This window comes from Corythoichthys intestinalis, chromosome 18 (assembly GCF_030265065.1).
Source record: "Corythoichthys intestinalis isolate RoL2023-P3 chromosome 18, ASM3026506v1, whole genome shotgun sequence".
NCBI classification, from domain to species: Eukaryota; Metazoa; Chordata; class Actinopteri; order Syngnathiformes; family Syngnathidae; genus Corythoichthys; species Corythoichthys intestinalis.
Genome location: NC_080412.1, coordinates 22,045,478 through 22,058,959, shown reverse-complemented (window position 1 = coordinate 22,058,959; position 13,482 = coordinate 22,045,478). Strand labels below are relative to the sequence as shown.

General features: G+C 36.9%; 1 protein-coding gene across 1 annotated transcript in view; it reads right to left on the bottom strand.

Annotated features, from left to right (window-relative positions):
- rps6kb1a (ribosomal protein S6 kinase b, polypeptide 1a) overlaps positions 1-13,482 on the bottom strand; it is a 38,956-nt gene that overhangs the window by 13,326 nt on the left and 12,148 nt on the right. Inside the window, exons 4-13 of the mRNA XM_057820913.1 lie at positions 13,350-13,418; positions 10,663-10,810; positions 10,525-10,582; positions 9,239-9,339; positions 8,915-9,005; positions 6,802-6,892; positions 6,616-6,723; positions 6,482-6,544; positions 813-890; positions 623-730 (exon numbers count right to left, since the gene is read on the bottom strand). Coding sequence (XP_057676896.1) covers positions 623-730; positions 813-890; positions 6,482-6,544; positions 6,616-6,723; positions 6,802-6,892; positions 8,915-9,005; positions 9,239-9,339; positions 10,525-10,582; positions 10,663-10,810; positions 13,350-13,418 — 915 coding nt within the window. The remainder of the gene's footprint in view (positions 1-622; positions 731-812; positions 891-6,481; positions 6,545-6,615; positions 6,724-6,801; positions 6,893-8,914; positions 9,006-9,238; positions 9,340-10,524; positions 10,583-10,662; positions 10,811-13,349; positions 13,419-13,482) is intronic.

The window sequence follows — 13,482 nt, the reverse complement described above, 5'->3', positions numbered from 1 at the left end:
GGTCATGAATTCGCAGGCATGATCATCAAACCAGGTCATCTTGATCTAATGTGAAAGTGCCCTTAAAAACTATATGACAGCTCCGTGCACCAACTTACCTTTCTATTTGACCCGCCACTCAGCCAACCACGCCCAATTTTCACCCGCAAACCTAGGTGCGTTCGCACCCCCAACACCCCCCTCAGTTCCGCCCCTCTATGGTAGTGTATTCACAAACTGTTGACCATCATTTTCTGTGTGACCAAATTTATTACTCAGTGAAGCACTGCACGTGACGAAGGTAAGTCCGGGGCGGGTTGCCTCACGCGCATCGAGACTACGGCACTAATACATTGGCGGCAGTTGAAGGGTTCAATTCTATTTTTAATGGTTTTATTTGAGAAAAAAATCATTTTGAGGGTATTCCAGGCTTATTTGCCATTTGTTTTGCCATGGTTTTTGATGGCTCTATTTAGCTTAGGTTTTTATTTTAAAGATTTGGTCTCTAGAAATTGTATTTTTGTACTTTGTATGTACATTGTGTATGTGTATGTATTGTATATTGTATGTATATTATTTCAAATTTGAAGGCTGGGGCATAAAATGTCCTTCAGTTCTGGAATGAGCCATGACAAAGACGCACCAGGAAGATTTCATTGGCGCTCTCGCTGAGTGTGGAGTCGTCCGGACTATCCACCGGAGGTTGGCTGGTGAATTTGGAGTCAAACTGGCTGACGTCATCGGCAGATTGCTGCCAAAAGAAGCGGCTCGGTCAAGTTGATTGTTTCGGCTTCGGGTCAGGGAACACGGCGCCGTGTGCCGGATGAACTCACCAGGAAAGGTTTGAATGGGGGCTCCACTTGTCGGGCGAGGAGTTCCTCCCAGTTGGTATGGCGGAAGAAAGGGTGGGCCTGGGGGAAACAATAACAATAGCCCGTTAACACATGGTATAGTTGACTTAATACATGAATAGTTGAAATGTATTGTCGATTTAATGGTTTATTGTACATCAGTTGTTCGCAAAAGTTGAGTAAAACCTAAATACTTGGCTCTCCAAGTACCGCAATGATGATTAAAATAAAATGATGACAATAAACTGTTTGGCTCATTTGAATGGATAGATTTATAGTTTAATTTTTTTTTTTTTTTTAAATGAAACAAGTGTACCAACAACAACTAACAAATGCACAAACTTCGAAAATACTGGAGTCACAGCCTTCATAATGTAATATTGTGTAATGTAATGTAATGATGATGTCTGTGACTGAACTTTAAGGATCGCAATGATTATTGAAATTAAAAGTGGCGTAATAGGAGCATGCGTTCTTTTACAATGTGACTTTACTCTGAAAACATCACATAAAAGCTCTTATTTAGTACAGGTTACCAAAGTACTCTTGAATCTACTTACTTCTTTAAAGTAATTCAAAATACTCCCTTGGAGTGGCCAACATAGTCTTCATCCAAATACTCTTAGAAGTACTCAAATACCCCCTAAAAGTAATCTAAATGTCAAGTTTACTTATACTGCCATAAATAATTAAAAACATCCCAAAGGGCTTCAAACAGATAACTGACTTTAAAATGTTCAAAAATTAATTAATGTTAGTTAATTAAAAAAAAAAAATGTGAAAGAGTAATAATAGGTGCAGTAAGTACTCATCTAAATAGTGAGTACGTACTACTTCAAGAGCTTCTCAAAACAGTATTCTACTGTAAATATTAAAATACAGGTAGTCTCCGGTTTACGAACGAGTTCCATTCGTGTGCTGGCGATGTAACCCGGATTTCCGCGTAAATTGGAATTAACTCTTTAAATACCTTAAAACACCTTCTAAATTAAAAAAAAAAAAAAAAACTATCCAAAAATATGGCTTATACTGTATGTCATTATACCGAGTGTCCTCGCTAAGACGTTGGAGCCAAGTCCAGCTAGACGGTGAGCTAAACTCCGAAATGACGATGTCAGACGTCCGTGTGGTTTGCTGACTTTATTCAGCTGCTCAGCCTACTCATGACATCAACACTTGCAGAATGAAACAAAAATAAAATGGAAATTAAATCAGTCTCATGATTTCTCATCTTCAGTAACAGCAACTTAAATTTGCTTTTACAAGTAGCTGTTGATACAGCAATAACAAAAATAAACTCGCCCCAAGTATTCAACCACAATTGAAAAAGCACAATAAACAGTAAAAAAGGTGTTATGTACAGCCGTCGCCTGTGGATGCTTCACAAGCAACACATGTGGCGCAGTCATAACTAAGCATAAGTCAACATATATAAAAACAAAACAAAAAAACCACGAGACGTAGGCCATCGTAACCTGGGGACTACCTGTATAATAAAATACTCATATACATGACAAAATACTCCAAAATGTACTCAAATACTACCTAAGTGACCCAAATAATCTTAAATGGACTGAAATACCCATTATCTACTCTTAGATGTTTTCAAATACACTTAATAAATCGAAATGCTCTTAAAAATACAATAGGAAAATCAAAACTAAGGTTAACAGTTTGAAATATATTGCACATCAAATTAGAAAAATGTATTTAAGTGTTTGAAAAAGAAAAAAAAATAATTGATACATTGCAAAATGATGCATTTCAATGTTAAATTCAATGAAACTACAGCAGAAATGTATTATAGTGGAGTTCAAGTCATGTAGTTATGCAGTTTGTGGAATTTATTCTGTGACACTAGAGGGAGCCCGTGTAACATCAATGGGACTAATACCAGTTTGACTGCTGTAGATTATCTACAATTGACTGGCAAACCAGTCTAGGATATTGTCCACAACCCTAATAAAAACAAGCTCTATATAAAATTGATTTTAGTAGGAAGCCATTAGGCCCCATACACTGTTCACCTTTGGCTGATAACTCTCACAGATTATGTCAGTCAATCGTGCCCTTGTATGGGAAGGGGGAAAAGTCCACTACAACCCCTAGCAAAAAGTATGGAATCACTAGTCTCGGACGACCACTCACTTAGACATTTTATCATGTAGAACAAATTCAGATAAAAAGCTTGAAAAAATAATTGGTTCATAAGTGCAACTCTTTAGCATCCAGAAACACTAAAAGAAATTAATAAAAAACATTGTGGTGGTCAGTAAATGTTACTTTTATAGAGCAAGTGCAGGGAAATATATATGGAATCACTCCATTCTGAGAAGAAAAAAATGGAATCACGAGAAACAAACAAAGACATAACAATCAAAACATCTCTAGTATTTCGTAGCACCACCTCTGGCTTTTATGACAGCTTGCAATCTCTGAGGCATGAACTTGATGAGTATTCTTCATCAATTAGGTGCCAACTCTCTTTAATTGCAGTTGCCAGATCATCTTAGCAGGTCGGAGCCTTGCTGTGGACCAGTTTTTTCAATTTCCACCACAGGTTTTAAATAGGGTTGAGATCTAGACTATTTGCAGGCCATGACATTGACTGGATGAGTCTTTCTCCAAGAAATGCTTTAACAGTTTTAGCTTTGTGGCATGATGCATTGTCATCTTGGAAAATGACAATCAATTGTCAATTGAAGGGATAAGAAAGCTGTCTAAAATGTCAATATAAACTTGTGCATTTATTGAAGATTTAACCACAGCCATCTCCCCAGTGCCTTTGCCTGACATGCAGCCCCATATTGTCAAGGACTGAGGGAATTTTGATGTTTTCTTCAGGCAGGCATCTTTGTAAATCTCACTGGAACAGCACAAAACAAAAGTTCCAGCATCATCACCTTGTCAAGAGTCAAGAATCTCCATTGGACAAGGTGTCAAGAATCAAGACTCTGCATTGGACAAGGTGTCAAGAATCAAGACTCTGCATTGGACAAGGTGATGATGCTGGAACTTTTGTTTGGTGCCGTTCCATATTTGATTCCATATTTTTTTCCTCAGAATGGAGTGATTCCATATACATTTCCCTGCACTTGCTCTATAAAATTAACATTTACTGACCACCACAATGTTTTTATTCATTTCTTTTAGGGCTGTCGAAATTATCGTGTTAACGGGCGGTAATTAATTTTTTTAATCATGTTAAAATATTTGATCAAACATATTAAAATGAAAGCACAGTGCAATGCTAACTTGTTACTTGTGTTTTTTGGAGTTTTGTCGCCCTCTGCTGGCGCTTGGGTGCGACTGATTTTATGGGCTTCAGCACCCATGAACATTGTGTAATTATTGACATCAACAATGGCGGGCTATTAGTTTATTTTTTGATTGAAAATTTTACAAATTTTATTAAAATGAAAACATTAAGAGGGGTTTTAATATAAAAAATTCTATAACATGTACTAACATTTATCTTTTAAGAACTGCAAGTCTTTCCATCCATGGATCGCTTTAACAGAATGTTAATAATGTTAATGCCATCTTGTTGATTTATTGTTATAATAAACAAATACAGTACCTATGTTTTAATTGTTTGACAGCCCTAATTTCTTTTAGTGTTACTGACTGCTAAAGAGCCGAACTTTTGAACAAATTCATTATTTTTTCAAACTTTTTATCTGAGGTTATTCTACATGATAAAATGTCTGAGTGAGTGCACTTCCGAGACTGATGATTCCATACTTTTTGCTAGGGGTTGTAGTATTTCCTTTCTTGCTATTGGATCAATCATGCCCTTGTATGGCAATGGGGAAAAGTCTACTAGTATTTCCTTTCTTGCTATTGGACACATATTTTGATTGACATATAGGTAAACCAGGCATGCTTTAGCAGAGGAGACAACAATGTCAGAGCCCCATTAGCCTATCACCCACACTCTCTTATTAACATACATGAGTCATAGTGAGACAAGATCACTCTAACTAACCCTATATATATATTAGGGCTGTCAAAATTATCGCGTTAACGCGCGGTAATTAATTTTTTAAATTAATCACGTTAAAATATTTGACGCAATTAACGCACATGTCCCGCTCAGACAGTATTCTGCCTTTTGGTAAGTTTTACAGCAAGGTTTTTTTGTGCTGTCTAACAGCGAACTCTTGTGGTTGCTTTGCGACATGGTTTATTGCTTTCTTGCCAGTTCAATATGGCTGCATGACGTCTCGGGCTGACGCCTACGTTGTAATGTTGTGCTTATATGATCCTTGGACAAGATTTGTCCGTAAGTATGGTTGTTGTAAAGACTGTACATATTATGTTAGTAAGCGAAATGTTATATTTTTTGTATGAGACGCTTTTTGTTTATGTTTAGTGAACCTGTATAGCGTGCTAAGCTAACGTTGTTGCTAATGCAATGCTTGTGTACTTTTTTTTGTACTTTCACTACGGTCTAAAGAGGACAGTGGTTTGAGGCCATTTTATTAATAAATCAGATGAAAAAGGAAGAAGTCTGATTATTAAGGTGTCGTTCACTAGCTGTCTAGCTTTGGAAAAAGTAGACGCTTCGGAGTGAGGACAGCATAGACAGATTTAAATGACAGTAGAGTGAAATGCCCACTACAGTCCTTATGTACCGTATGTTGAATGTATATATCCATCTTGTGTCTTATCTTTCCATTCCAACAAATTATTTTACAGAATATATATATAATTTACAGAAAAATATGGCATATTTTATAGATGGTTTGAACTGCGATTAATTGCGATTAATTACGATTAATTAGTTTTTAAGCTGTAATTAACTCGATTAAAATTTTTTTATCATTTGACAGCCCTAATATATATATATATATACACACACACACACACACACACACACACACACACACACATATACACATTTTACATATACAGTATATTCACATATACAATACATAGAGATGAACGACAACGTGCCATTTTGCCTACAGGAAATAAGATTACCTAAGTTTTTCTTTGATTGTGCTTAATGACTTATTTGGTTTAATTAGACCTTTAAATGTCAGAAAATTTGTGTATTTAGTTTCCTTAAAAAATCAACAAGCACATGTCTTGTTTGATTTTAGGGCAATTCCGGTTCACCTCCTGTTGATTTTAGGTCATTCCTTGCTGATTTTCTGGTGTATTCAGTCACTTACGTCTGATTTTTAGGACAAATCTGGGTCACTTTCTGTTGATTTAATGTTACTTGCTGTTGAATTTGGGGCAATTCCGGGTCACCTCCTCAAAACCCCTCAATGTTAAAAATGTTTCAAAGTTGTTTTTTATTTTTTTGTAATGGTAAAATGTCACTATGAGACGAATCATTTTCACTGCATTTAATCGTTATACAATACAAACATCAATAAGAATAAATTTTTAAAAAATAATTACATGAATGTTTTAAATGAAGTTTCATTTTATTACCATATCAGATTAACTACATTTTAAAATATTTTTGCTTTAAATACAGCTTCATTCTCGAGGTTTACCATAAAAGTTGCAAAATCTAACATTTTCGTATAATGTCGCTGAGGTCATTTCGGGTTGGTTGGTTGAAAAGTATCTCATGCGGCAAAAAATGTGTGGCCAGCCCTGGTAAAAGTCCCTAATGATTCAGAAATAAATACCTGAACCTCCGCAGCGTCATTTGGCCCTGCCCCCAGCCGCATAGAGGCGCTTCGCTTTAAAAGCTGCGAGGAGAAAAAATGTCATGTTGCGCACACGCAGACTGTGTGTTATAAGACTCGCTGTGGTGGTTCACCTTTTTGAGGAGATCCCTTGCTTCTTGAGTGAGGTAAGGCGGGAGGCTAAGTTTGCATTTTAAAATTTTATCAATGGTCTTCTTTCGGTTTTCGCCGGTAAAAGGAGGCTGCGGGAGAACAAGGCAACAGCTCAGTGAACAGTCCGGCTGACTGAGCAGAAAGTCATAGCGATGTTGAGCACTTACTGCTCCTGTTAGCATGTCGTACATGAGAGCCCCCAGACTCCACCAGTCCACTGCTCTGTTATGGCCACTCCTCATTAGGATCTCTGGAGCCCTGAGGAAATTGTGCAAGTGGTTACGACATAACAAAAGCAACTGCACTTAAGGGTGTAAAACTCATTTCCACCAGACTGTACAATTCAGGCAGTTATTTATATGTTTAATTATGGTAATAGAGGAATCTGGCAGGAAAACAAAATCGACATGAAGTTCTTTTCTTTATTCAAAAACAAGACCATTCAGAAAATCCTCTAAGGTTAAGGCTACATTCAGGCTGCTGGGTGTGATGCCCAATTTTTCTTAATCCCGTTATTTTTTGTTTAGCTGTTCATATTGTAAAAACAAATGTGACTCTTAGTGACATGCATGCACACATAGCAAGTGTAAAAGTGTGTTTACGGAAGTAAATATGGTGCCTTCAACAGGTTTTTTGTCATGCTTTGTGGCAATTTCAATGATTTCATGCGACTGGAGGCAACACATTTTTTTTTTTTAAACCCGTCCTGTTCAGCTATTTGACACGAAGAATGGAAGTCTAAGTGTCCGATTGGTCTGAACTGTTTTAATGTTTCACACTGAGAGTATGACATACTCCCATTGTGATCATTCAACATACCTAGTTCATCATGACAAAGCAGCAAACAGGAAGGGGTCATGGGGGAACAGAAGAAAAGAAACACAAGAAAAGAAACACAAACAACAAAAAGAAATACATTGAACGCCTACACTAACTATGAATGTGTTGGTGCTATCGTCAGCTAGATGTATTTCTAGTTGTCACAATGTGGGGGGGGGGCTGTTGACCAGGGAAAGAAGGGGAGGGAGAGTTTATAAGCTAAGTGATTGGGAGGGGTGAAGTGTACACAAATCAGCTCTGTGATCTATAAACCAGTAATCGTGTCAATCTCTTGTGAGTGTAAGCCCTTCGGCAACAAACCCTACACCGCCCCATCACCAATCCTGGCACCGGGGCCCCGCACTCGAGCGCGCCCAATCACATCCAGCCGCACGCAAGCCCCACCAAAGATGCGAAAGCCACGCAGACAAGTGGAGACGCCGCGCCACCCCAGGGCCCCACCCAGCCAGCCCCAGGGGGGCACCACAGCCCATCCGTCCTCCCGCAGCCCAGCAAAGGAGCCATCATTACCCCCCCCCGTACCCCAATCAACCAGCCGCTTCAGGGATGTGAAGAGGGGACGTACCACCAAACCCATGCCCACTCCCGTCCGGAGTATGATGTGTGTGGTGCATAAAAAAAGGTGCGGGAATGGCTGGGCCTGCCGTGAGGAGGTAACTGTGAGCACCCCCCCACCCCCACCCCCCCAAACAGGTCCCATCCATCCCACAAACTTAGTGTGTGATGCATTAAAATCATGGGGGAGCCGGGCCGGGACTGTATGGCCCCGTTCCAACTCTCCTCGGAGTAATGAATGAGTATGTAGGTGCCTGGGTGAAAGATATTTACAGTGCAAAGTGAGGAGTGCGTGAAATAGGAGGCAGACTCCCGCAGGCGTGGCCCCCTTCGCCAGAGCCACCGGCTGCAGGGCGGAGGAAGCGATCATTTTGGTAGCAGAGGATGGTTGGTGATCAGAGCCAACAATTTCTTAAGTTGACAACCTCACGCGTGCTACCAAGAATGTCTTTTCTGCGGTTTCGTCCACGAATGCCCATTCGTGTCTGTTGTTTATTTTCACAAAAAGTTTTTGTTTGGATATGTACGGATAAACTTTCATACTTTCGATTAAATACCCACATACAAATGAGGCCAGGTCAGATCTGAAAAAAAAAAAAAGATTGGAATTGGACTGTTCACACTGTATGAAAAAAAAAATCAGGTATGTATCAAATATGGGCAGAGAAATTGGAATTGGCCTACAGTGTGAATGTAGCCAAATTTATACTGCTTGAGTTACTGTTTTGGTCTGTAAGTCAGGAAAATAGGCAATAGCCGATGTCTCTAAATGATTATCAAAATAGTAATTAATCTGGTTATCGCTTAGTAGATAGTTAGTCAATTAATCGTTGCACCTCTACAATCTAACTATATTAGTACTTTATGGTAATACTCAAGACGTACATGTACTCAATGGTACCACAGAAGGTGTGGGTGACTGTCCCATCATGAATGGACTCTTTGCACAGGCCAAAATCTGTCAACTTCACATGCCCTGAAAGCACAAATCACATTTATCTTGGAGCTTGCATGCAAATGTAATAAATGTTTTAACAGCTGTAAAGACAGTAAAAACTAAACCACAGTTTAAGATTTTTATTAGTTCAGCAATGGGATTTATTATGATATGATGTAATTCTTTTTGAATGGCAATTATGCTTCTCTGTCTACTACATGAGGATTGATAAATTAAGGTACTAGTAACAAATAGACACCATGTTTCTGTACCGTTATTGTTGAGCATGATGTTTTCAGGCTTCAAGTCTCTGTAGATGATGCCTTTCTGGTGCAGGTGACCCAGTGCCATTGAAATCTCCGCCAAGTAAAAACTGTCAAAGGAAGAAGACAGGATGTTAACTAGGGCTGCAGCTATCGATTATTTAAGTAATCTTTTAATCTTATGATTAGTTGGTTTGAAAAATGGAGTAATCAGATTACAAACATTTAATGCCTTGCAGAATAGATTTTCAGAGATGTAAAGGGAAAGAAACAAGTGTTTATGCTTGCAACAATATTTAGTTTGGCTTGATAAGATTGCACTTTTAAAAGAGCTTTAAATGCGAATACAAAATAAAATTCATGCGTGTTTCTTCAAACTATGCAGAACACTTTTATGAAAAAAATAATAAAATGCCTGAGCGTAGGCTGAAACTGTATAAAAAATAAATAAATGCAGATCTAAGGACAGCAAAAAAACTGTTGGCTAATTAGCGTAGCAAAAGTCCGCTAGCTTAAATGCAATAAAATGCTAATTGTTATTATTATTATTATTTTTTTTTTTTTTTATAAAAAAGCTCCGAACAAATCGTTCAAACACATTCATACCCACAAAAAAATTCTATATGCACTTCTAAATTAAATTATAAATGCAGAAACAAACATAAGCCCAAATAAAAACTTTATGTAGCCTTAACAGTGGAGCAGTTGGATTCAGCCATTAGACGAGTTACCAGTATGTCATATTTACTGTTGCCACTAGAGGGTAGTGTATCCACCCAAATCAATAAAACTAAATGCAAACACTTTCAAAACAAACCAATAAAATGCCACCGTCATTAAACGAATCCTCGAAGCAGCAGAATTTTATCCGGAGCTTTTTTTTTCCCAAATCAAATTACTCACGTTGATCTATTAATCATTGCAACACTAATGTTAACATCGTAAAAAATATAACAAAAAACCTAAAAAAAAATAACATTGAAAAGAGTTTTCGTTTATGAAATCAAAGCAAGGTGGTTTTAAAAAGAAATGATACTCATCAACCACATTTCACGCTTATAAAACTAGCTATAAAAGTAAAGATTTCATCTGTCGATTTGTCTCCTGAGGCTTCAAGGTTTGTTTTTAGACGTCTACGACAAATCTACTGTTGGGCCATATGCAAGAAAACAATTTCTGTAACGTTAAACTTGTAGTTATTTAACGCAAGAAACAATTCATATTCAACAAACTAAAAATGATCTCTTTGTGTCTACAAACAAAAATTGACTTTAAGATAAACACACGGAACTTACCAGGCCGTATCTTCCATAAAGATGCCTTCTCTCTCCAGTTGCATAAAAAGCTCCCCACCTGCAGTCCAGAGCAGTCAAATACATTCACATTAAAACATATGTCGGGTCTGGGCGGTACATGAATCAGACAATTCTCACCGCTGAGATACTCCAGGATTAAGTACAACTTTCCTCCTGTCTGGAAGGCATATATAAGATCTACTATGAAAGGATGCTTCACTTCTTCCAGAATGTTACGCTCAGCTTTGGTGTGTGCAGTGTCCTTTGCATTGCGAACAATCATGGCCTGACAAAACGATGGAAAAGCACAAGAGGCAAGACATAATTAATGTTCAAGAAATACCTTTAATCCCATAAGAATCCTATTGAAGTCTCTACAACAGTGACCAGCGTGAGAGAAAGAGTGAAACTTCAATAAGCCAAAAAATATATAATATTTTTCTGACTGGAATACAATTCTTTCATGAAGGTGTTAACGGGCTTTCGCTTTCGTACGTAGTTTTAAATCATCTGACATAGGTTTGATTTTTCGGAATGTGTCTGCAGTAGTGTCGCAACGATTAATCGATTTGAAGAAACCTTTGAATCAATTTTTGCCGCTTCAAGGATTTCTTTAATTAGAGTGATGTTGTAATGGTTTGTTTTAAAGATGCATGATAATATCGGTTACTGATAATTATCGGCCGATAATGGCAATTATGACTTTGCACCGATAATCCAGATTTTAAAAAATTCAACCGATAATGCAATCTGATAATGATATACTTGATTAAGCCTCCAAATGTGCGCAATCGACGCAAATTTTTCCAATTCTGTGCCTGCGCTTCAAGCCCTCCTAAAGGCATTTTTGTGCAATTAAGGGGCAGTATATCCACCCAAATCAATAAAACTAAATGCAAACACTTTCTAAACAAACCATTATATGCCACTTTAACTTAGATATCAAAAGTCCGCTAGCTTAAATGCTATAAAATGCTAACTTTTTTTTTTTTTTACAATGCTCTTAACAAATGGTTCAAACACATATTCCCACAAAAAGCGGCTAAATATACCTATGAACTAAATTACAAATGCATTAAAAAAAAACATTAGCTCAAACAAAAACTTATCATAAGCAACTTATCTAAGCATATGTTGGTCTTAACAGGGAGCAGCTGGATTCAGCCATGTGAAATGAGTTTGGTCATATTCACTGTCGTCACTAGAGGGCAGTGTATCCACCCAAATCAATAAAACTAAATGCAAACACTTTCAAAACAAACCATTATATGCCACTTTAACTTGCATTGCTAAAGTCTGCTAGCTTAAATGATATTAAGTCCTAACTTGTTTTTTTAATTCTCTCAACAAATGGTTTGAACACATATTCCTCCCAAAAAAATGGTTGAATCTACTGAAAAAAATTACGAATGCATAAAAAAAAAAAAAAAAAAAAAAAATTTTTAAAACAGCTCGAACAAAAGCTTAGTTTACGTAAGTAAGTATTATTAATATTAATTGATTAATATACGTTGGTTTAGATTTGGTTGAAATGTACTATATGTTCACATTTGATGTGGAAGAAGGAGCAATAAATTCTATTTTGCACAGGAACATTTGCTCTTGTGTATAATTTAAAATTGTGTATATTTACATCTTTTAACAGAATTATCGACGTCACATTATCGGTTATCGGCTGGAAGGTGGAGGAAATTATAGGTTATCGATATTGGTTGAAAAATATGTTATCGTGCATCACTAGTTTGTTTTGAAAGTGTTGCATTTAGTTTTATTGAGTTGGGTGGTTAAACTGCCCTCTAGTGGCAACAGAGGACATGCCATAACTTGTCGTACATGGCTGTATCCAGCTGCTCCCTGTTAAGACCAACATAAGGTTTTTTTTTTTTTCCCCAGCTAATATGTTTTTTATGCATTCGTTATTTTGTTTAGAAGTATATTTAGAGCAATTTGTTTTAGGGGAATATGTGTTTGAACGATTTGTTTAGAGCATTGTATAAGAAAAAAAAAGTTTTAGAGCATTTAAGATGGTTGACTTTTGACTTTTGCTTTGACTTTTGCTTTGCAAGTTATTCAATTGTTCTTTTGTAGTATTTTAGATCCTCATATATTTTTCATATCATTTAAGGCTAAGCTCAGGTATTTTATTTTTAAATGCATTTATTGCTCTTGTAAAATGAAAGTGCAATCCTGCATAGTTTGAAGAAACACTCAGGAATTGTATTTGTATTCGCATTTCATCGTCTTTTTGAAAATGTAATCTCAGCAAGCCAAAATAAATTATTGCAAGCTTATATACTTGTATATTTGTCTTACATATCCTACAATTCATTCTCCAATGCATTTAAATGTTTGTAATCTGATTACTCGAACAAACTAATTGATAGATTAATCAATTACCTAAATAATCGATAGCTGCAGCCTTAGACTGCAGTGTGAACGGTCCAGTGAGCCAAAATCAGAATTCATGTGACGACGTCGCAGGAACAACATGAAATAGCCAGAGGACGGCAGATGACTATGTGAAACAGTGATCTGGCAATACAAAAAGATTGCACGTTCTTAAAAAAAAAAAAAAAAAAAAAAAAATTAAACAAATATTTGTTAAAAAAAAAAAAAAAAACCTGGGTATTCATTTTTAGAAAGTGACGAAAAAAAACAACATAATTCAGCATTTAGACCTGTGGTCTGAACGTAGCCATGTTACACCTATGACACGAGTTTTCTTGTTTGTACGCAAGAGAGCAACGGCCCTTACAACTACTTGATTATAGAAAGCTACCAAAATAAACCTGCTAAAATGAATAGCAAAAATGATTCATACTCACCTTTTTTAAAACTTTCATCGCAAATATCTTCCCAGAAGTGGAACCAGAAACCTTACGAACCTGAAAAACCTGACAAAACAAACCCAACATGACGAAACCTAAAAGACTTCAGTTTAGTCAGCAACTTAACAAT